At 50.1% G+C, this 22,983-nt stretch overlaps 1 protein-coding gene across 5 annotated transcripts in view; it reads right to left on the bottom strand.

The window, feature by feature from the left end:
• Positions 1 to 22,756, bottom strand: part of LOC147100558 (kazrin-like) — a 701,207-nt gene extending 678,451 nt beyond the window's left edge. For 2 of the 5 annotated variants that reach the window (XM_085966931.1, XM_085966933.1), the window contains exon 1: positions 22,066 to 22,754. In XM_085966931.1, the coding sequence (XP_085823057.1) occupies positions 22,066 to 22,153 (88 nt within the window). In that variant the 5' untranslated portion in view covers positions 22,154 to 22,754. Of the gene's footprint in view, positions 1 to 22,065 lie in introns of all 5 variants that reach the window. The other 3 variants (XM_085966932.1, XM_085966930.1, XM_085966935.1) reach the window with 3 other exon arrangements.
• Between the last annotated feature and the right edge of the window lie 227 nt (positions 22,757 to 22,983).

The raw sequence follows: 22,983 nt of genomic DNA, 5'->3' as shown, positions 1-22,983 counted from the left end.
TGCCGATCTGGACAAAATAAATCCACAGACAGGAAAAAAAAAATCAATAAAGAAAAGTACAGAAAGGTACAAATGATGACGGACAGTAGCTCCGAAGGCCAGGAGAGCGATAGCGACTCCGAAAACAAGAGACTAAGCTGTCTCAAATTACATAATGTACTTGCCAAAGATGATTACCAGACCATTTGGGTTACCCTCACGATAGCAGGGTCCCCAGTTAAAATGGAGCTAGATACAGGATCAGCTCTGACCGTCATAAATCAACGGGATTACGAGCGGCTATTTCCGCATACCTTTAAAAGACACATCCATTATCTTGAAAACATATACGGGGCAGAAAGTATACCCCAAAGGAAAAATAAGGGTGCCTGTTGTATACAACGGCAAGGAAATACAAAAGTTGTATTTATACATTCTACAAAATGGTGGCCCACCGCTGTTGGGACGTGAATGGATCAAGAAAATACGTTTAGACTGGCACTCCATTCAGGCACTGACGGTGACCAGTAAGAAAAAAAACGATGATGACGTCATACCTGAACGATTAAAAGACATCTTGGCCAACGCCAAAGAAGTGTTTCAAGAGAAACTAGGAACCTTGAAAGGCATCACCACCTCAATAAAAGTGGAAGATGCAGCAATTCCCAAGTTTTTTTAAAGCAAGACCGGTGCCATACGCAATTCGTCCAGCGGTCGAGGCAGAGCTGGAGAATTTGGAAAATGCAGGCATATTATCCAAAATAGATTGGAGCGAGTGGGCAACACCCATCGTTCCAGTCATGAAGAAAGCATTGAATAATGATAAATCTGAAGAACAGAGAAAAATTCGCATCTGTGGGGACTTCAAGGTGACTGTAAACCCGGTCCTTCACACGGTACAGTATCCTCTTCCGAGGATAGAAGATATTTTTGCCTCACTATCCGGAGGGAAACGTTTCACCAAAATTGACTTGGCACAGGCATATCTACAGATGGAGGTTGAAGAGGCCTCTAAAAAATCTCACGATAAATACACACAAAGGTCTGTACCAGTACAATCGACTGGTTTTCGGAGTAGCATCCGCTCCAGCTATCTGGCAAAGAGCTATGGAGCAAGTCCTCCAAGGGATTCCGGGGACTCAATGCTACCTAGACAACATCCTTGTAACAGGAGAAAACGACAACGAGCACCTTGCCAATTTGGAGCAGGTGCTCACTAGGCTGAGAGAACGGGGCCTACGAGCAAATCGCCCCAAGTGCGAATTTTTCCAAAATCAAATATCATATTGTGGCCACATAATTAATAAGGAAGGGTTGCATAAGTCACCTGAAAAAATTGAAGCGGTCATAAAAGCCCCAGCACCTGAAAATGTTTCACAATTAAGGTCGTTCCTGGGATTAATAAATTACTATCATAAATTTTTACCGAACTTATCAACTCTTCTACACCCTCTTAATGAACTGCTACAAACAGGAGTAATTTGGAAATGGAGCGAAGACTGTAAACGTGCCTTCCATAAATGCAAAGACTTAATCACGTCCAAAGAAGTTTTGGCTCATTACAACCCATCACTGCCAATCAGACTGGCGTGCGATGCATCCCCTTACGGCGTAGGAGCAGTATTATCGCATAAATTCCCTGATGGCTCGGAACGGCCGATAGCTTTTGCGTCACGCTCGTTGAACTCAGCTGAGCGTAACTATGCCCAAATCGACAGGGAAGCACTCAGCCTGGTATGGGGAGTGAAGAAATTCAACCATTACCTACACGGACAAAAATTTACCTTGTTGACTGACCATCAACCCCTCATCTCCATATTCAACCCTAAAAAGGGTGTTCCCATCATGACAGCACAAAGGCTACAGAGGTGGTCCCTTTTTCTAGGGGCACACCAATACAACATAGAATACAAAGGATCAAAACAGCATGGGAATGCTGACGGTTTATCGCGCCTACCGTTGCCAATGGTAGAAGAGGCACCTACAGTAGACCCAGTGGAGATGTTCCACTCAACCATAGTGGAATATCTACCAGTAACAAATTCTGCCATTGAAAAGGAAACGAGAAATGACCCGACTCTCTCACGAGTCTACGACTTAACGGTGAAGGGATGGCCAGCACATGGCGAACCACTGTTGCCAGCATTCTCGCAAAGAAGAGAACAGCTGTCAGTATGCCGAGGAACCTTGATGTGTGGATCCAGAATGGTGATTCCACCCAAACTCCAGGATAAAGTGCTAAAGGAGCTTCACGAGGGGCATCTGGGTGGAGTGAAAATGAAGAACCTAGCCAGAGCGTTTGTATGGTGGCCAGGTATCGATGGAGACATAGAAGAAATGACCAAGAGCTGCCTAGGATGCCAGAAGGTCCAAAACGCTCCACCCCAAGCCCCTCTACATCCATGGGAGTGGCCCTCATCTCCCTGGCAAAGGGTACACATCGACTTTGCTGGTCCATTTATGGACTCAATGTTCTTACTCACGGTTGATGCACACTCCAAGTGGCCAGAGGTAATAAAGATGTCCTCCACCACCACGGAAAAAACCATCACAGTATTAAGGACCATATTTGCCAGGAATGGGCTGCCGGAACAGATCTGTTCTGATAATGGACCGCAATTTGTGTCCAAAGAATTCAGGAAGTTCTTAAAAAACAATGGGGTTAAGCACTACACGTCCGCCCCATACCATCCCGCCACCAATGGATTGGCTGAAAGGTTTGTCCAGACCTTCAAGAAGGTCATAAAGGCCATGGGCAATGAAGACATAAAACTTCAGCACAAGGTGGATAACTTCTTGTTCGCATACAGGAATGCAACACATATGGTTACAAACCAAACTCCCGCCATGATGTTCTTCAATAGAAGCCTAAGATGCCGGCTGGATTTGATCAAGCCCAACATCACAAGGGACGTGGAGAACCGGCAATTTCAAGGCATGAATGAAAGACCAACTAGAACCTTCCAGATAGGTCAACAAGTTTTGGCCCGGGACTACCGTACCGAGAAATGGCAGCCTGGAACTATCTGCACACGACTAGGACCGCTGATGTATACCGTGGACATCGGAGAAAGCATAATAAGGCGCCATGCTGACCAAATCATAGAGTCATCCGAAAAGGGACAACCTACACCACAACTCTATACGCCTAACGATGAAGTAGAGATACCCATATCTACCTCCGATCCGGTAATACTGGAACCCGATGAACCCGACACTGGCATTCAAGCCGAATCAGCCTTGCCAAAAGAACCTACTACACCACCAGAAACTACTACACCACCGAGGCGTTATCCGGACCGAGTCAGGAAGCTTCCAGAGAGACTGACTTATAATTAATTAACTGCAGCAATGTGTATATTATTTTTCTTATAACATGTAATTAATAATTACTTAAAATATTATGTACTGGTTAGCTAAAAGGGGAGGAATTGTAGTGTATGTGCCTTTAAGAGCCCCGTGTGTACTGTAATGCCGGTAATGGCCACTCGGGCTATATAAGCCTGTATATTGTGTTGTATCCGTTAGTTCCCCTCCAGACTTTGTTTAGTAAACACCTATCAAACCAACTCCTGTCTTCAGTGTCTCTATCAAACACAGACACAACACTTTGTATTCTTTCTCTGATTTATAAATTATGTTTTTCATCTCACTATAAAACAAAAAGTCAGATATTTTGTTTGGGGTTTGGTGATAGTATGAAGTACTGGTGACAGTTTGGATGTGGGGAGTAAGCTGGGATCAGGGTCAAGCAGGAAGGGTAGACTCTACACATCATAGAAACATAGAAGATAGGAGCAGGAGTAGGCCATTCAGCCCCTCGAGCCTGCTCTGCCATTTAATGAGATCATGGTTGATCATCCAAATTCAGTACCCTATCCCTGCTTTCTCCCCATATCCCTTGATCCCTTTAGCCTTAAGAAATATATCTAACTCCTTCTTGAATATGTTTAATGAATTGGCCTCAACTGCCTTCTGTGGTAGAGAATTCTACAGGTTCACCACTCTCTGGGTGAAGAAATTCCTCCTCATTTCTGTCCTAAATGGCTTACCCCTTATCCTTAGACTGTGACCCCTGGTTCTGGACTCCCCCGCCATCGGGAACATCCTTCCTGCATCTAGTCTGTCTAGTCCTGTTAGAATTTTATAAGTTTCAATGAGATCCCCTCTCATTCCTTTAAACTATGGCGAATACAAGCCCAATCGACCCAATCTCTCCTCATACGTCATTCCTGCCAACCCAGGTATCAGTCTGGTGAATCTTCGCTGCACTCCCTCCATGGCAAGAACATCCTTCCTCAGATAAGGCGAGCAAAACTGCACACAATACTCAAGGTGTGGTCTCACCAAGGCCCTGTACAACTGCAGCAAGACATCCTTGCTCCTGTACTCGAATCCTCTCGCTATGAAGACCAACATACCATTTGCCTTCTTAACCGCCTGCTGCACCTTCAGCGATTGGTGCACAAGGACACCCAGGTCTCGTTGCACTTTCCCTTCTCCCAATCTATTGCCGTTCAGGTAATAATCTGCCTTCCTGTTTTTGCCACCGAAGTGGATAACCTTGCATTGGATATATTTCTGAAGGCTAAGGGGATTAAGGGTTACGGAGAAAAGGCGGGGACGGGGTACTGAACTGGTAAGATCAGCTATGATCTCAGACGAAGATCAGCCATGATCTCATTGAATGGCGGAGCAGGCTCGAAGGGCCGAATGGCCTACTCCTGTTCCTATCTCTATGTTTCTATGTTTCTATCCACATTATACTGCATCTGCCATGCATCTGCCCAATCACCCAACTTGTCCAAATCATACTGGAGTTTCTCGGCATCCTCCTCACAGCACACACGCCCACCCAGCTTTGTGTCGTCTGCAAACTTGGAGATATTACATCTAGTTCCCTCGTCTAGATCATTTATATTGTGAATAGCTGGGGTCCTAGCACCGATCCCTGCGGTACCCCACTAGTCACTGCCTGCCATTCGGAAAGAGACCTGTTTATTCCAACTCTTTGCTTCCTATCTGCCAACCAGTTCTCTATCCAAGTCAGTACCTTACCCCCAATCCCATGTGCTTTAACTTTGCACGCTAATCTCTTATGCGGGACCTTATCGAAAGCCTTCTGAAAGTCCAAATACACCACATCCACTGGTTCTCCCTTATCTATTCTACCAGTTACATCCTCAAAAAATTCCAGTAGATTAGTCAAGCATGATTTACCTTTTGTAAATCCATGTTGACTTTGTCTGATCCTGTCACTGTTTTCCAAGTGCTCTGCTATTACATCTTTTATAATGGACTCTAGCATTTTCCCCACTACCGATGTCAGGCTTACCGGTCTATAATTCCCCATTTTCTCTCTACCACCTTTTTTTAAATAGTGGGGTTACATTAGCTACCCTCCAATCCATGGGAACTGTTCCAGAGTCTATAGAATTTTGGAAGATGACCAGCAATGCATCTAATTTTTCTAGGGCCACTTCCTTAAGTACCCTAGGATGTAGATTATCAGGCCCTGGGGATTTATCGGCCTTCAATCCTGTCAATTTCCCTAATACCATTTCCCTACAAATACTGATTTCATTCAGTTCCTCCCTCCCATTAGACCCTATGCTCCCGGACATCTCTGGGAGGTTATTTGTGTCCTCCTTTGTGAAGACAAAACCAAAGTATGTATTTAATTGGTCTGCCATTTCTTTGTTCCCCATTATAAATTCCCCTGATTCTGACTGCAAGGGACCTACGCTTGACTTCACCAATCTTTTTCTCTTCACATATCTATAGAAGCTTTTATAGTCAGTTTTTATGTTCCCTGCAAGCTTACTCATACTCTATTTTCCCCCTCTTAATTAATTCCTTTGTCCTCCTTTGCTGAATCCTAAACTGCTCCCAATCCTCAGGTTTGCTGCTTTTTCTGGCCAATTTATATGTCCTCTCCTTGGATCTTATGCTATCCCTAATTTCCCTTGTTAGCCACGGTTGAGCCACCTTTTTTGTTTTATTTTTATGCCAGACAGGGATGAACAAATTCTGTAGTTCATCCATGCGATCTTTAAATGTTTGCCATTGCCGATCCACCGTCAACCCTTTAAGTAATGTTTCCCCAATCCATCCTAGCCAACTCGCGCCTCATACTATCGTAGTTTCCTTTATTTAAATTCAGGACCCTAGTCTCTAAGTCAACTACTTCACTCTCCATCTTAATGAAGAATTCTATCATATTATGATCACTCCACCCCAAGGGGCCTCGCACAACAAGATTGCTAATTAATCCTTTCTCATTACAGTCTAAGATGACCTGATCTCTAGTTGGTTCCTCGACATATTGGTTCAGGAAACCATCCCGTATACACTCTAGGAATTCCTCCTCCACAGTATTGTTACTAATTTGGTTAGCCCAATCTATATGTAGGTTAAAGTCACCCATGATAACTGCTGTGCCCTTATTGCACGCATCTCTAATTTCCCATTTAATGCCATCCCCAACCTCAGCATTACTGTTGGGGGTCTGTATACAACTCCCACTAACGTTTTCTGCCCCTTGGTATTTCTCAGCTCTACCCAGATTCCACATCATCAGAGCTAATATCCTTCCTTACTATTGTGTTAATCTCCTCTTTAACCAGCACTGCTACCCCACCTCCTTTTCCTTTTTGCCTGTCCTTCCTGAATATTGAATACCCCTGGATGTTAAATTCCCAGCCTTGGTCACCCTGGAGCCATGTCTCCGTAATCCCAATTATATCATATCCGTTTACATCTATTTGCACAGCTAATTCATCCACCTTATTATGAATTCTCCTCGCATTAAGACACAAAGGCCTAGAAATTCAGTCTGGACACTTTTGGGGCGCTAAAGTCGGGCGCTCGCTAAAGTTAGCGGCCGCCGGAAAGTGTAGGCCACATCGCCGAAATTCAGTAGAGTTGGCCCTAAGTTTGGCCGAGCGCTGAAACTGGTGTTGAAATGCTGTGTTCTGGTGCTAAGCCGGCGATGCGGCCTAATAACGCCGAAGCCGGGCACAGCGCAGGTGCGGTCATGTTTTGATTGACAGCAGACACCCTGACGCCGGCCAGCTCTTAAAGGGGGAAGGGTCAACTTTGACTGCTGCCACGCCCTGCATACTGGAGCCCTGCAGCTAGGCCTCAGCACTACTGGTGTGCCAAAATAGCGCCTGGAGCAATGGAGAGGGCCCGTGAGCGAGCGCAGCGCTTCTCAGAGCATGCTCTGAGTGTGCTCATTCATGGTGTGGAGAAGAGAAGAGAGATCCTGTGCCCGGACAGTGGCAGGAAGGCTCCCAGGAGCCAGTACAGGAGAGCCTGGGGCAAAATCGCCCGCAGGGTGTCATCCACCTGTGATGTCCCCAGGAGTGCGGACCAATGCCGCAAGAAGTTCAACGACCTCACTCGGATGGTGAAGGTGAGTACCCTTTCCAGTGTCCCCCTCATCCTTGCATGTGCACCTCACATTATGGGCAAAGGGACCTCAAAGGCCTAATGGGCAGCCCTCCTCCCGCAGCAATGGCACTTACATGTTCATCAATAGCACTTTCTGCACTTAACACACTGGCCAAGCTATTCGACCATGGGAGGCAGTGCACCCAGTAACAGGGCACCACACTGGCCAAGCTATTCCACCATGGGAGGCAGTGCACCCAGCGACAGGGCACCACACTGGCCAAGCTATTCCACCATGGGAGGCAGTGCACACAGCGACAGGGCACCACACTGTACTTAGAGGCCGTCCTTTCTCTTGCAGGCCAAGCTGGCGAGCAATGTAAGGAGCCAGGCTGTCACTGGTGGAGGCCGTCCCGAGTACCAGGCGCTCACTGATCTGGAGGAGAGCGTGGCACGACTCATGCGTGGCCGGGTGACTGGCCCTGTCGCGATCGGCGAGGCGGACCCTGTACTGGTACCCACTGGTAAGGACATGACCGGTTGCACCTCTCTCGTTGCCCTCGCGCTTCAGATCTACATCCTTTCCCACTGACCGACAAATGCGCATAATGCACCACTCAGGTGTCCCTCGCGGACGGCCTGTCCTCACTCTAAAGCTTTCAGCTGGTGAGGAGGAGGTGGTCCCTGAAGCGCAGAGAGCCAGGCCCTTGGAGGAGGAGGACGTTGAGGACCAGGAGGAAGGCGGCACATCGGGGGAACCCTCCTCCGCGCCAGGGGATGGCAATGGAGGGGAGACGTCTGGCCTGCAGGAGAGCCAAGGGGAGGTGTTGGAGGGGAGGGCCGAAGCTGGTCCCAGTAGGGTGGACGCACGCAGGAAGGGTCCGGCAGCACGCCAGCCTTCTCCCCAGAGGGGGGAGGTGTTGGAGGGGAGGGCCGAAGCTGGTCCCAGTAGGGTGGACGCACGCGGGAAGGCTCCGGCAGCACGCCGGCCTTCTGCCCAGAGGGGGGAGGTGTTGGAGGGGAGGGCAGAACCTGGCCCAAGTGGGGTCGACGCACGCGGGAAGGGTCGGCCAGCTCGGCGGCCTTCTCCCCGGAGAGAGAGTCCGCCCTCCAGTCCGGACACGGTCCTCGCCCAGGAGGTGCGCGTCCTCGATGAGATGTCGGCAGCGTCTGAGCGGCGCCACCAAGAGTTCATGGGGGTGGTCGAACAGATGCTTCATGCCATTGAGTCCCTGGCTCAGAGTGTGGTGGCTTTCGGGGAATCACAGGCCAGGGGGTTCGAACAACTCACGGCAGCGCACGACAGGGGTGTCCAGCAACTGGCCGCAGCGCACGACAGGGGTGTGCAGCAACTCGCGGCAGCGCAGGACGCGGGTGTGCAGCAACTGGCGGCAGCGCAGGACGCGACTCGCGAGATGAGTGGTGCCGTCCACACACTGGCAGAGCTGATGCGGGCACATACCAGGGCAGTTCGGGCACTCACTGCCACACTCGCTGTGGCACGGAGGCATCGCCATGGCACCCGCCGCCCTGCTGCAGCACAGCGGTCTGGCCTCCCCCAGATTGCTGCGCTTGCTACACTGCCAGCCCGGCCGAGTGCCAGTGTCTCTGGCGAGCAGCGCGCACCTGCCATCAGCCAGCTTGCCCCCAATGGTGCTGCCGACACTGCCACTCCCCCAGCCAAGGTGCGACGAGCTGCTGCTAAGACTGATGCTGCCCAGCCACAGCTGCAGCAGTCAGCAGCCGGCCCCGCCCGGGCCAGGCCTCGTCTAGGCCGACCCCCAAGGGCATCTGCCGACACGCTTTGTGGCCCTCATGAGCCTTCCCCCAGCCTCGCCACACCCGCAGGGCCCAGGTTGAGGCGGAGCAGCAGGTCGGTCAGGGGCCGGAGAAGCCTGTCTAAGGACTCGCCCTCTCGGCACACCCATTAGAGTGTGGTGAGAGCGGTTTCTTTTATATTGGGGGGCTTGTGTTGTGGGGGGCATTATTTTGTTAAGGCCGAGGATCAAGGCATTTTTTGTTTTCATGGGGGTGTCTCTGTTGTCGGGGGGGGGGGCTTATTTTTGTAAGGCCGCTGTTGAAGGCCTTTTGGATGGGCAAGTTTTGTTAGTCCTCCCCAGGTTTTGGGAGTGACAGATGTTTTTGACTGTTTTTTGGGGGTCTTGTCTGTTTTTCTGTTTCATGTGGGAAGGGCCCTGAGTTTGTGAAATAAAGCTTTTGATTTATTCAGCATGTCCAGGTGTCATGTTTGAAGTGGTTGTTGCGTTAACCGGCTGAGGGCTTGCGGAGCGGCTGCCTCAGGTGCGTTCATTGCCACAGGCCATTCCCTGACAGGGGGCCTAGAAGTGTCGATCAATAAGCCCCCGGCGGACGGCCCTTGGCCCTTGTCGCTCCCTCCTGGGCTGGTCCTCCTCCTCCTCCTCCTGCTCGTCCTCCTGAGGTGGTGGTGCAATGCCAGGTGGCAGTGCCTGAGTCCTGCGGATAGCCAGGTTGTGCAGCATGCAGCACACGACGACGGACTGGGAGACTCTATCCGGCGAATACTGAAGAGATCCTCCGGAACGATCCAGGCAGCGGAACCGTTGCTTGAGGACGCCTATCGTTTGCTCGATGATGTTCCTTGTGGCTTGATGGCTTTCGTTGTATGCCTCCTCCGCTGGGGTCCTGGGCGCGCGGAGCGGGGTCATGAGCCATGTACACAAAGGGTAGCCCTTGTCCCCGATAAGCCATCCCCTTGGTGGAGGCTGTGCCTCGAACATGTCAGCCACAGTAGTCTGGCGCAGGATAAATGCATCGTGGCTGCTTCCTGGAAAGCTGGCATTGACAGCTAGGATGCGCTGCCTGTGGTCACACACCAGCTGTACATTGAGGGAATGGTAGCCCTTCCGGTTGCAGTAATCCTCGGCATTGTCGATAGGTGCCCGCATAGCCACATGCGTGCAGTCAATGGCGCCCTGCACCATGGGGAAGCCCGCGATCCTGCCAAATCCGACTGCACGCTGCTCCTGCCTCTGTCGGGTCATGGGGAAGGAGATGAATTGGTGTCTCCTCGCGTAAAGTGCATCGGTGACCTGCCGGATGCAGCGATGTGCGGCGAATTGGGAGATGTTCGCTATGTCCGCAGCAGCGGCTTGGAAGGAGCCGCTTGCATAAAAGTTCAGAGCCACCGTGACCTTCACTTCCACCGAGAGAGACGTCCTGCACATCAGCTGTGGACGCAGATGTGTGTGAAGCAGCTGGCAGATCTCTGCAACCACCTCCCTTCTGAAGCGCAGCCTCTTCACACAATGCGCCGCAGTCATGGTGAGATAGGACACCTGCTGCCGGTATTGCCCGAGTGGGTAAGGCCTACGTTGCCGACGCCTGATGGCCCCTCTGCGTCTAGGCATGGCTGGCCCTCTCTCACAGCGTCTGCGAGCCCTTCGCACATAATGCTGCAACTGAGGGTTGGCCCCCCATACAGCCCCCATAATAAAGTTGAGAACAGATAAATCACAATGAATCAAATGTCAAAGCACTGGCCAGAAGCCAAAAATACCTCTCCTATGTTGTCCCAAATCTGTAACCTCTGTCCCTTGGTCTCTGTCCAGAAATCCAAAGCAGTAAAGTCATTGCAGCAAAATGGCTGGGCTTTATAGGTCAGTGTAAGTGCCCTTTAATTTGCACTCCCCGAGGCCCACAGGGCCTCTTTTGCGTTCCACCTCACAGTTCTTAGCAGCGCCATGCCCACATTGGGCGGGCGCCACTGAATTTCCGGATTGGGGCGCACAAACAGCGTTGCGCGACGATATGACGTCATAAGCTGCGCGCGCACCTGAGCGGGCGCAAACACTTTGCGCTGGTGCTAAGTGTCAACTGAATTTGGGCGTCGGCGCAGATCAGACTGCGTTCAGGCGCTAAGTGTCTAGCGCCGGAAATATAGCCCTTTTATGGCGTTAGCGGCTGGCGCAACCCACTGAATTTCTAGGCCAAAGCCTTTAGGCTTGTTTTTTTTTTAATACTTAGTCCTTTTAGAATTATTATTTACTGTGGCCCTGTTTGATTTCTCTGCCTTCCACTTTTGCTTTTCTCCTTCCCGTCTTTTGCTTCTATCCTTGCTTCCCTTTCCTCTGTCTCCCTGCACAGGTTCCCAACTGGGCTAAGCCAGAGGTGGTAGACAGGAGGAAGATGGAGTCGAAGCTTGAGGCATGTAGGTGTTGAGGTACAAGCAGTGTCTAATGCAATGCAGCACCCAGTCTCTGTCATTTCACTGAGGTTTTGACTCTCTTCATTGTAGTGTAAGCTGCACAATAATGTGCAACAATGGATTTGTAGTTTAACATAATTTCTGCAGGTTTTACTAGATGTATATTACATAACCCTAAAATGTACTCCTCCAGATCACCGTCAGTCACATCCCCTAACTCTTTGCCCTTACTCCGGCTTGGGTCTGACCCCCACCTGATGAAGGGTGGATGGTGGAATGTTTCGCTACAAGTGCAGACTGTTGATGCATTCGTAAGTTAATATTTGTACATCGTAATTTGAGGGCCATTATTTTGACATTCTACACTGGCTCCCAGCCCTATTTCTATCCCAGAAGAGTGACTTATCAGTGGCGAGCCCTAATTACCCTGCAGTTAACGCAATCAACCTGTAAACTAAATCAAAGCCAGCAGAGACGGAGACAACAGTAACACTGAACAGGACATGAAACTGCACAGATTCAATCTCATTCCACAACAAGATAAGGCACTCTATCAGATTAGAATATATCACGTTAAAGGAGTCAGTGTTTGATAAATAAGATTATTTAGAATTCAGTGTTATGTTTGTTGTCCAGCCAATGGCTCGGATATGGTGTTTATTTGCAGTCCTAATGGTGAACTTCCCTCAATTCTGAACCAGTTGTACAATTTGGTTGACCGTCTTGACTCGAACTATTCTCTTGATGTCCTCGAGCCACATGTTCCTCTCTCTTTCCATCCCCCCACTCGCCGCCCCATCAGCAGTTTATACATTAAACTTTTATTTTCTCTAGAAAAGAGAAGGCTGAGGGCTGCCCCCATAGAAGTCTATAAAATTCTGAAGGGGTTTGATAGGGTAGACTTAGAGAAGATGTTTCCACTTGTGGTGAGGGGGGGTGTGAGAATGTGGAACTTGTTACCACAAGGAGTAGTTGAGGCGAATAGCATAGATGCCTTGAAGGGGAAGCTCGATAAGTACATGAGGGAGAAAGGAATAGAAGGGTATGCCGTAGGGCGAGATGAAGTAGGGTGGGAGGAGACTCGTGTGGAGCAGACTAGTTGGGTCAAACGGCCTGTTTCTGTGATGTAGGTTCTATGTACAGGAAACTTTCGATTTACCGGCACCTAAATAACCGGAAATCTCGGTTAACCGGCAAAATTCAGGAGTAGGTTCAGGTAACTTTTATTACTTTTTTTACTCCATTTGTTGCTGTGCAAGGGTGTGGCTGCAGCTGTTGCTAAGCTACAGAGATGCTTGCAACTTGTACCCATTGTTCTGAAGCTGTTGCTAAGCAACAGGGTTTGTTGCTTTATACGGAGCTCTGAGCTCCGTATCTTTTACTATAGCGTTCGGTTATCCGGAATTTTTGATGAACCGGCACCACGTCGGTCCCGTCTGTGCCGGATAAAAAAAAGTTTCCTGTAATTCTATGTAATTCGCTGACCCAGTGACTCTCCGCAGCATCTGCTGTTTCTTCAGGATACTGGTCTCACCAGTTTTGTCATTTGTTCGGGCTCATCCAGAGATACACCTGCATTTCAAACCCTCTTTTGATATCAGTTGGAGCCAAAACACAAACCAACCAAATATGATGGCGATAAAAAGAGAACCTGCGAGTGCCAGAAATACTCATCAGGGAAGAGGAGAGGCGGGTTATATTTGGGGTGTGACTCAATTCTGACAAAGGGTCTACACCCAAAACCGAAATCTGTCTTTTCTCTTTCAGAACTACTGTATTTACAGCATTTTCTGTTTTTAATTTGGCCAAACACATTGGCCCAGAAATGAATGGAACAGTTCATCTCGCGGCGAGCGAGTTGAATTCGACTTTGTTTTTCTCCTCACCCTTCTGATCGTATTATTTTTGCGCCACAAATCGTCCAGCAATTGGTGGCGAATCGGAATTCATGGCGTATCGCTTAATCGCTACAAGTTGCTGGGGTTTGTCTACGCACTAATAATGGCGGATGCCGGAGTTTCTGGCCCATTGCGAAACTGAAGAGTTGATTTTATGGATGCGCCATCCCAATCCGGGCACGCGCCTCCTGATTTTCCATGCAGCCCTAAGGAACCCGGAGGTAGAAAATCGTCTTGGGCGATTACTGAAGTGGGTGGTATCATATCTGCCACCCGGCATTCAGTTCCACTGACCTTCAATAGAATGGAATATCACGTGGCCATTTAGCGGGAGGGGAGTATAACAGTCGACGCGCCCGTTTTGCGCTACCTGCCACCCAAGACAAGTTTCTACTCTCCCGGCCGAGTTGCGACAAACCAGCTCGGTGGAAGTTCTCAGTTTAAAAACCATTAGGTGCATCGCTTCATCTTGCACCCTGTTAAAAATGGGGAGTGTAATTTTCTAACTATATTCAGTCGGGAGACATAGGCCCTGATTTTCCCCCAGCCATCGGGCGGGTTTTCAGGCCAGGGGCAAACGCAGAAATAGGGGGTCGCGACCCCCCCCCCCCGCCCCGCCCGACTTTCGCCCCCGTGTTTCAGCGCGACCCGAATCAGTCCCGCCCGCAGCAGGCGGGAATGGTCGGCGGGAGCCTAATGATCAATAATTGGCATGTTTAATCCTATTTTCAGGGTCCCTTGCAATTTTCAGCCTTTCCCCACGTGAAACACGCCTGGTGGGAACACCGCTGATGAAACCTGGCGTGAACAAAATTGGCTTGCTTGCTTTCAGCTGCAGGTCAATCAGGACGGAAGAGATTTAATCAGACAACATTTGTAGGCTGCAGGACCTTGTTGCTGAAGGCTTGGGGCAACTTGAAGGCTTAGGCACAGCTGTGGAAGGTTGGAGCCTCACACACTTCACCAGTGTGAGCTCCTGGGAAGCCCCTCTCACCACCCTAACTCAGCGCCTCCTCAACGGAGGCATCTGCCAGAAGCATGGGAGGCCTTTTGTTCCTTCCCTTCCTGGCATTCGAGGATCTCCAGCAGCAGAGGAGGCTGGAGCAACTCCAGCAACAGCAGCACCAGCAGGAGCGACAGGCTGCGGCTCAGCCACCTGAGGCAGCACAGGCCAGAAGGGGCCAGCACATGGAAGGCCGTCGGCGCAGGAGATACCCCCCAAACAGGGTCTACAGACACAGGCTGAGCTACCTCAACATGACTGAGCAGCAGTGCCAGAGGCGGCTCCGACTTTCGCGAGAGGTTGTGACGGACATCTGCGCAATGCTGCAGCAAGACCTGGAGCCCAGAGCACCAGGTCGACACTCCTTACCAGTGGCCATCAAAGTCACCACCTCACTCAACTTTTATGGCTCAGGCTTCTTCCAGGGATCAGCAGCAGACATCAGCGGCATCTCCCAGGCGGCCGCACACACTTGCATCATGCAGGTAACCGATGCCCTCTTTGCCCTCGCGCACAATCACATCCATTTCACCCGGGATCGCGCAAGTGTGAGGGCGCGAGCGCTTGGATTAGCTCAACTGGCAGACTTTCCAAGGGTGCAGGGCATCATTGACTGCACACGTGGCCCTTAGGGCACCCCACCGCAATCCAGGAGCTTTTGTCAACCGCAAGGGCTTCCACTCCCTTAACGTTCAGCTGGTGTGTGACCACAAGAAGGTGATTTTACATGTTTGTGCCAAGTACTGTACCCTGGCAGCTGCCATGACTCCTTCATACTGCGCCAGTCTACTGTGCCTCCGCTATTCAGTCCGCCAAACGAACTTCAAGGATGGCTACTTGGAGACAAGGGATATCCCCTGTGCTCCTGGCTAATGATGCCGTTGAGGAGACCAGCCAGCAAAACTGAGGAGCGCTACAACTCCAGCCACATTACCACCAGATGCATTATCGAGCAAACCATCGGATTGCTGAAGATGCGCTTCAGATGCCTCGATAGATCAGGTGGAGCCCTACAGTATTCATCAGCCAGGGTCTCCAAAATCGTCGTGGTATGCTGTGTGCTTCACAACATAGCACAGCGTTGTGGCTTGCCGATTCCGCAGGACCGAGAAGCTCCTCACAGAGCCGCCTCGGATGAGGATGATGCGGAGGAGGAGGACGGAAACGAGCATCCTGCAGAGGCCCGCCAACCAGCGGCACCAGTGCGCGAGAACATTGCTGGGCGGAATGCAAGGAACGCACTCATCCTGGGCAGATTTGCGTAGCCTGGTACATCAAACACTGCAGCCTCACTGCTTCTTAACTGACCATGGACAGTGGCCCATGCCTGCACATTCCTACCTATTTGACCAGCTTGCTGACATCTGCAAGTTATCCCAAGGCCTCTATATGATATCCCCATTCGCCAAATGAGACGCCATAACTGCAGCAGTTGCCACCAGATTTTTAATGTACAGGAAACTGATGGCATTAAAACTATTTATAAGACTTTTCACCCAAGTGACTACCCTTGTGATTAGTGGTGCTTTATTTTTCTCTTACGCATGCTCCTACGTAGTGGTACCCCTGTGGCTTCAGCAGATGTGGAGGCCCCTTGCTCACTTTCCTGCTGCGCCTGTCTCGACACCTTTGGCAGGCATCCTCTGGGGTGGCGAGCCTGTGAGGGCTCGCCAGTAGTCTGCTGCTCCTGCGGCTGTGCAGGGCGTGAGACTCCTATCTCACTGGGGTGTGGCATGGAAGTGTGAGCGCGTGGAGAGGAGCCCCCACTTCCTTGAGGTGTGCCAACAACCTCCCTCATGGGTCAACTCCCCATCAGTGCCTACAAGTGGCTGGAAAGCACCTTGCTGCACATCAGGGGGGCCATGGGGACCCATCTCAGCACTGGAAGTCCTGCTCAGAGGGACTTCCATGAAGGTCTGGTTTCAGTGCTCAATAGATGCCCATCGCTCCTCAAGAGATGCCATTCTATTCAGAGCACTCACCATGTTTTCGATACCCTGGCGACTAAGCTCCTCCATGGCCGCAGCCCTCCTCTCCTCGGCCGCAGCCAGCCTTACCACGGAGGTAGCCAACTTTTCCATGGTGATGCTTTCATGCGCCAATGACTCCAATAAGGCTCTGCTTATGCTCACCGTGGACTTCTCCATTCGCTCTACACTCGCAGCGACCCTGGAGACAAAACCTGCCAGAGACTCCTGCATCTGTGCATGGAGATCCATCACCTCCTTTCTTGCGGATGGACCCAGAGGCATGGGGTCGACATGCAGCCGAGCTGAGCTGACAGAGGCCTGCGCCCTCCGATGAGGACTCTCCACTGCTGTCCCTGTCTCCACACTCTGCTGATGCTCACTTGTGAGCTGTGATACACCAGGTGACAACACTACTCTATGTCCTGAAGGTCCCCCCGAGGTGAGAGTGTCTGCGCTGGTGCTGGGTGCGCTTACTTCTGCTGACGCTGCGCCCTCAGAGGTTGGAGCTTCCTCTGAGGAGTCTGGCTGCAAAGCCTCTTCCTCCTCGGCAGTGGCGACGGGGGCTCCGGATGGTCCTGTGGGGGAGTAAAGGAAAGAGTTAGAGATGTGATGCCAAGGCTACTTGCACATTGGATTTGGCAGATGCTCATAAGTCCAAATGATGTGGCTTCAGAATCATATCAGCAACTCATGCTATGTCAATGAGAGAGATGGGGAACTATTCTGTCACCAGCTTGTGGGCTTGCTCCTGTCTCTCCTGGCCCAGCATCCACAGGCATGTCAGCCCCAGCAATCTCGATCGCAGCTTCCTCCCAGGGGCTCAGGTGGGCGATTGAGGGTGGTCCTCCTCCAGTCCTCGCACGCTCTCGTCTATTGTGAGCTCTCTTTTCCTGCAATGAGGGAGACAAGTGGAGTTTGAGTGAGTGCAGGAGTGAGTGTAGAGATTGCATAGCATAGATACTTAGAAGGAGACAAAGATGGTGTGAGGCTGCAAGACCAAGGGCCGTCCCTGTGTGTTGTCAGTTGTGTTCCAAGCATCAGAGTGAGAGGCAGTGTGAGGGCTGCATGGTGGAATAGTTATGTGAATGTGAGCATAGAGAGATAGGGAATGGGTAAGGGTGCATGGATGTGACTGAAGTGGGATGTGGAGGAAGAGATTGCTGAAGCGGAGTGCTGTTGGGGAAAGGCAATGGGGATCAGGTTGAGGGTGATGGAATCTTCGTACTTACTTTTCCTGTGCGGTGAAGGTCATGGAAGCGCTTCCTGCACTGCATCCAGGTCTGACGGGTGACTCCCAGAGAGTTGACCTCTGCAGCCACCTCCATCCAGGCAGCCCTGGTCTCTTTGGGAGGCCTCTTCCTCCTGAGTTAGGGAAGAGGACCTCCCTGTGGGCCCGAACCCCATCCACCAATGTCTGTAATGAGGCCTCGTCAAATTTGGCAGCAGCTCGGCCTCTGCCGCTGGTGCAGGCTCCTCTGCCATTCTGCAAGAGTGGTTGAGAAGCTTGCTGGAGACTTTAAAAGCACCACGAATGATGACATCATAATGTGGGGCTTTCTGACTGGAATTGGACACTTAGCAAGGGTGCCCACCCGCTGGAAATTAATTGGCCAATTGAGGAAAAATTGCGTGCAGCTGGCTGACCCATTTAGATTCGGGTCAGAACCCGACAATTCCCCGCACCTTCGGGAAAATCGGGGCCATACATCGGAAAATGGCAGGCGGACTGCCCAACCTTTCCCGATTCATGCTGGCAACGGGATCTTTGCTCACCATTGCTGCGTTCCCAGAAAATGTTGCTGATAAACTAACTGTAAAACTTTAGCTTCATCGGAGAACCTCAGGAATTGTGGAACTCCGTCCCCTCTCCCTACAGTCCAGACATTCAAAACCCGGGCTTGGCATCACTACAGTTTAAACTTATTCCTCTGTCCTACTCTGTTCAACCCTGGTGGTGTCCTGCACTTTGAGCCTTGGCTTGTCACCAGAATGTACTTATTAAAAACTAACTGTACAGGAAGCTCTGGGATGGCGAAACAGAATGCAATTGGTTAATAAAAATGGTCTTTGTTCCTCCTCCCCCTCCCGGACATGACATTGCCCCTGTTGCAGTTCTGAAAGGGTTAAGCCAAGAGCCTTGAAGCCAATTCCAGAAGTTTCTCCGGGGCTTCGTGTCACTTTCAATGCAAATTTGACTGGTTTATCGGGAGGGATTTGGCTGGTACAGGCATAGTGTGGTTATCGAGTAACCCGTGTTCTTCATCATGTAGCAAGCTGGTCTCTATTGAGTAGGTGAATGTTGTTTGGTAAGCGAATGTGAAGGGAAGGGGGTCAATTAAATGTTACAGGTTGAATTCTACTCCCTGCACCACCACGATAGAGTCGGTCAAAGAAAAAAGGAAATTCAAGAAACACTTAACAGCGATATCTTTGTTAGAGTCTTGCACAGAGCTTCCCTCTTTGAGACGTCATTCTTTTAGTCTAGCCCAAAGGTGATTTTATTGAACCTTTTACAGGGACGTCACGGGAGGGTGAATCTCATGCTGGCTGCGTCCAGTGGGACAGGATCCATGAGCACAGTCCCACCTCCTTCCATGAGTGCACCTGTGTCGGGATCGGGGAATTCATTTTTTTGGGGGTGGGGGGAAAGTTGCTTGGAGAGAATTCACAAATCATTTTTTTTTTACAAAAAGGTGTAATTAATTTCAAGCATTTATCAGTCATGGTCAGTTCTCAGTTTATCTCACTGATTAAAGAAAGCAGATTAAAGAAAGCAGTAAAGAGGGGCTTCTAGTTTGTAATTCACGGCTATCCCCCTCTGGGCTTTCTTGGTGCGTTAGGGCTTGGCCAGTAAATCCGCTCCCCCTCGCCCCCAAATGTTGAATCCCGTTTATCCGCTGGGGAGCTCCACTTTCTACAGAGACGGTGTTCTCCGCTGGCCTGCCTCTATTCCAGCAGTCTCCGTTTCTGTTCCTCCGCTGGGGACCTTTCCCTCTGCACTGGGCGAGCTGGTTCTCATCCTGCTCTGGGGTCTGTTGAACAATCTCTGCATTCTTGCTCTCCGCTCGCTGCCCACAGCTGCAGGCTCTGCTCCACTTGTCCCTCCGACCTCCCTTCGAATTCCTAAATATAATGCAAAACATGGGCCCCCAAGGCAGCGATCCCCGAGTGGACACCGCCCATCAGTGACCATCTGAGAACGTCCCCCGTTCATTCCCGATTTACAGGCCGCTGGGCTGGATTTTGGACAGCCTCAAGCTCGCAGCCCAAGAACACCGCAGGAAAGAAATACAAGTCCCCTGCGCAGATTGGGGAAAGCCACATCAGATTAGGAACGATAGCAAAATACTGCAGATGCTGGAAATCCGAAACAACAGCAGCAAATGCTGGAGAAACTCAGCAGGCCAGGCAACATCCGTGGGTTTGACCCGAAACGTTGACTCTATTTTCTCTCCACGGATATTTTGACCCGAAACGTTGACTCTATTTTCTCTCCACGGATATTTTGACCCGAAACGTTGACTCTATTTTCTCTCCACGGATATTTTGACCCGAAACGTTGACTCTATTTTCTCTCCACGGATGTTGCCTGGCCTGCTGAGTTTTTCCAGCATTTTCTGTTATTTCGGATTAGGAACGCTGGTCAGGGCATACTTGCAATATCAAGGGCTGCTGTTGTGTTTGGAAACAGAAGGAAGCTTCATGTGAAATCATCAAAATAGGGAGAGTTTACTGCAAGATACAGCTGGGCCATTTCATGAGCAGTAACTGCCCATCTGTTTACTAGAGGAGCAGAGGGGGGGGGGGGGAGATTGAATCCTTCTGAACTGGCAATTCCCCCTCCCCTCATCACCAAATACCTCTCTTCTAGTACATTTATGGATATTGCCCTAAAGATGCCAATATTTCATTTTAGTTTGAATGAGTATTTATAGACAGACAGTCACTTACGAATCAGTAAATAACAATGTTGTAATTAGGCAACCAGTTGGATCCATAGCCCAAGAGACAGTTTACACAGTGGAGTTCATGGACCTGCTGCACGTTAAGTTATTTCAATTCTTAATCTATCCCTTTATCATTTAATCTTGGATTATAATTAACCCGAAACCAGTTCAATATTTGAACAATGCAGTACATGGAGGGAGTTTACACAGTTCTTGTGTAGAAAAACAATCAGCATTTTACTGGGCACTGCATATTGCCAAGCGTGAGTGTTCGGAGCTAGAGCTAGAGTTACAGCGATGGTCACATCCTCATGCCTTTGGCTAATGTGTTGACAGGCTGAATCAACTATGGAAGGCACCATGGGTAGGCCTTATACTGTCTGTATTTGGCATCGCACAAGTGCAATAGGTAACAATCATGGGAGGGTGTCCTGGCCATTTTCTTCCCTCACTGAGGGCCCAATTTTAGAATTTCAGCTGTGATAAGTGAAATAAGCACAAACCAGAGAAAAACCTGGGTTTGCATAAGAATTAGGAGCAGGAGTAGGCCATAAGGCCCCTCGAGCCTGCTCCACCATTCAATATCATGGATGATCTTCAACCTCAACTCCACTTTCCCACCCGATCCCCATATCCCTTAATTCCCCTAGAGTCCAAAAATCTATCGCTCTCAACCTTGAATATACTCAACGACTGAGCATCCACAGCCTTTGAGGTAAAGAATTCCAAAGATTCACAACCCTCCGAGTGAAGATTCCTCCTCATCTCAGTCCTAAATAGGCAACCCCTTATCCTGAGACTATGCCCCCTAGTTCTAGACTCTCCAGCCAGGGGAAACAACCTCTCAGCATCTACCCTGTCAATCCCCCTCAGAATCGTATATGTTTCAATGAGATCACCTCTCATTCTTCTAAACTCCATGCTTCTAAACTCCAGAGAGTCTAGGCCCAATCTACTATGTGGTAAGGAGCTCAGATATCAGAGCTCCATACCAGAGATAGTACATTAACAAATAGCCTGGGGGGTGGAGGGGGAAGCATGAGTTTGCACATGTGATCTTGTACACCCCAAGACTGCCAGTTCAGGACTACAGCCAATCCAAGTTGAAACATTTTTTATATATTAGAGATGTGCAGCGAATGGGAGGCGCGCGTCGGAGTGTTGCAAAAGTGTGGGTCCGCAGACTGCCATCAGACCAAACGTTTCTCATCAAGCGAGCTGAACGCGGGACCTGGTCCTCTGTGATCGGGTCTCTGTGACAGCAGGGGAGCTCAACAGGTTGAGGGAGCCTAGGACCAAACAACAAGCGGCAGGGACAGTAGCACGGTCTCCCCAGCCCAGCAGGAAAACAGCCTCCCCCACAGAGATCGACAGATTTGTATTAGGGACAGATATCAAGGGATATGGATCAAAGGCAGGTGTGGGGTTGAGGTACAGATCAGCTATGATCTAATTGAATGGCACGAGGGGGCTGAATGGCCTACTGCTGTTGCTGTGTTCTTACGCCCTTATTGCACCACCAGCAATCAGGTGAGAACCAGTCCCAGAACAAGAGGGCTCAAAAAAAACACACACCGCACCAGGAGTGGGTCCACAACTGCCTCACACACATCTACAAATCAGCACTTTTTAATATTTCTACAGTTTGGTCATTTTTAAAACTAAACCAAAAGGCAGATTCACTCACCTGCCTGCATGATCTCACACTGGTGTCCAAAGACCCGTGTGAAGGTGCTGGGGTTCTCTCCAGAGTTCACAGTTGCCGACACATCCATGGCTCCTTGACCTCAGTCATGTATTGTGCCTCCTTCACTGGTTCCCAAGGCTCCTGTTTGGCCAGGCTCAACACAACACAACAGACTCCAAAAGTTTCCTGGCTGCAGTTACAGCCCAGGACAAGAAATTAAAAGCAATTGATGAACAGTGGAACTGAGGTAGTCTGTAGGCTGACAGGCACTGATCCCTTAATACCACAAAGCCGGTCTCCAACAGCACTCTCTCTCTCTCTCCTTGCAAGCAGGGATCTTCCAGTATTGCACAGCCTGCTTTGCAGTGCGACACAGCCAAGCACTCTATATTCCAAACCTCCTCTCCCAGAAATAACAATTTACCAGCGTTTGGTAGTCGATCCTTGCAGATAGACGTCTCTCTCTCTCCAGCATCCAGAGGTATCTCTGCGGATCCCTTATTGCAGTTCAGACAGGCAGCTTTCCCGGTCAGTGTGCTGACTGGCCTTGACAGCAGTTTAAGATTAGCTCACTGCTGAAAGGCTTTTTTCCCCCCCCTGGTGAGGAGGGACGGCAGCACAGACCGCAGGCCACCTACTTAAGCAGAGTGTGCATCTCACCAGCGGCACCACCTCACTGCAACAGCTGTCAATGAAGCCGTCAACAGACAGAAAGGTGGAAACTCGGTCTGGAGCTCACGCCACGATACAAGGATTGCAGCACTGCCCCTGGATTTAACAATCATTAATTAATTAACACTGAGGACAGCTGAACGAGTTAAAGCTGCTGCAATTTTCAAACCCCGAATACAATTTCTGCCTGTTAACTTTACCAATCAATCAAAATGTATGGCAGAAAGCAAAAGTAACCCACTGCTG

This window comes from Somniosus microcephalus, chromosome 25 (genome assembly GCF_052327205.1).
Source record: "Somniosus microcephalus isolate GS21.2 chromosome 25, FLI_Smic_1.0, whole genome shotgun sequence".
Classification (NCBI taxonomy): domain Eukaryota; kingdom Metazoa; phylum Chordata; class Chondrichthyes; order Squaliformes; family Somniosidae; genus Somniosus; species Somniosus microcephalus.
The sequence above is the reverse complement of the archived record's forward strand: the minus strand, read 5'-3'. Positions and strand labels throughout refer to the sequence as shown.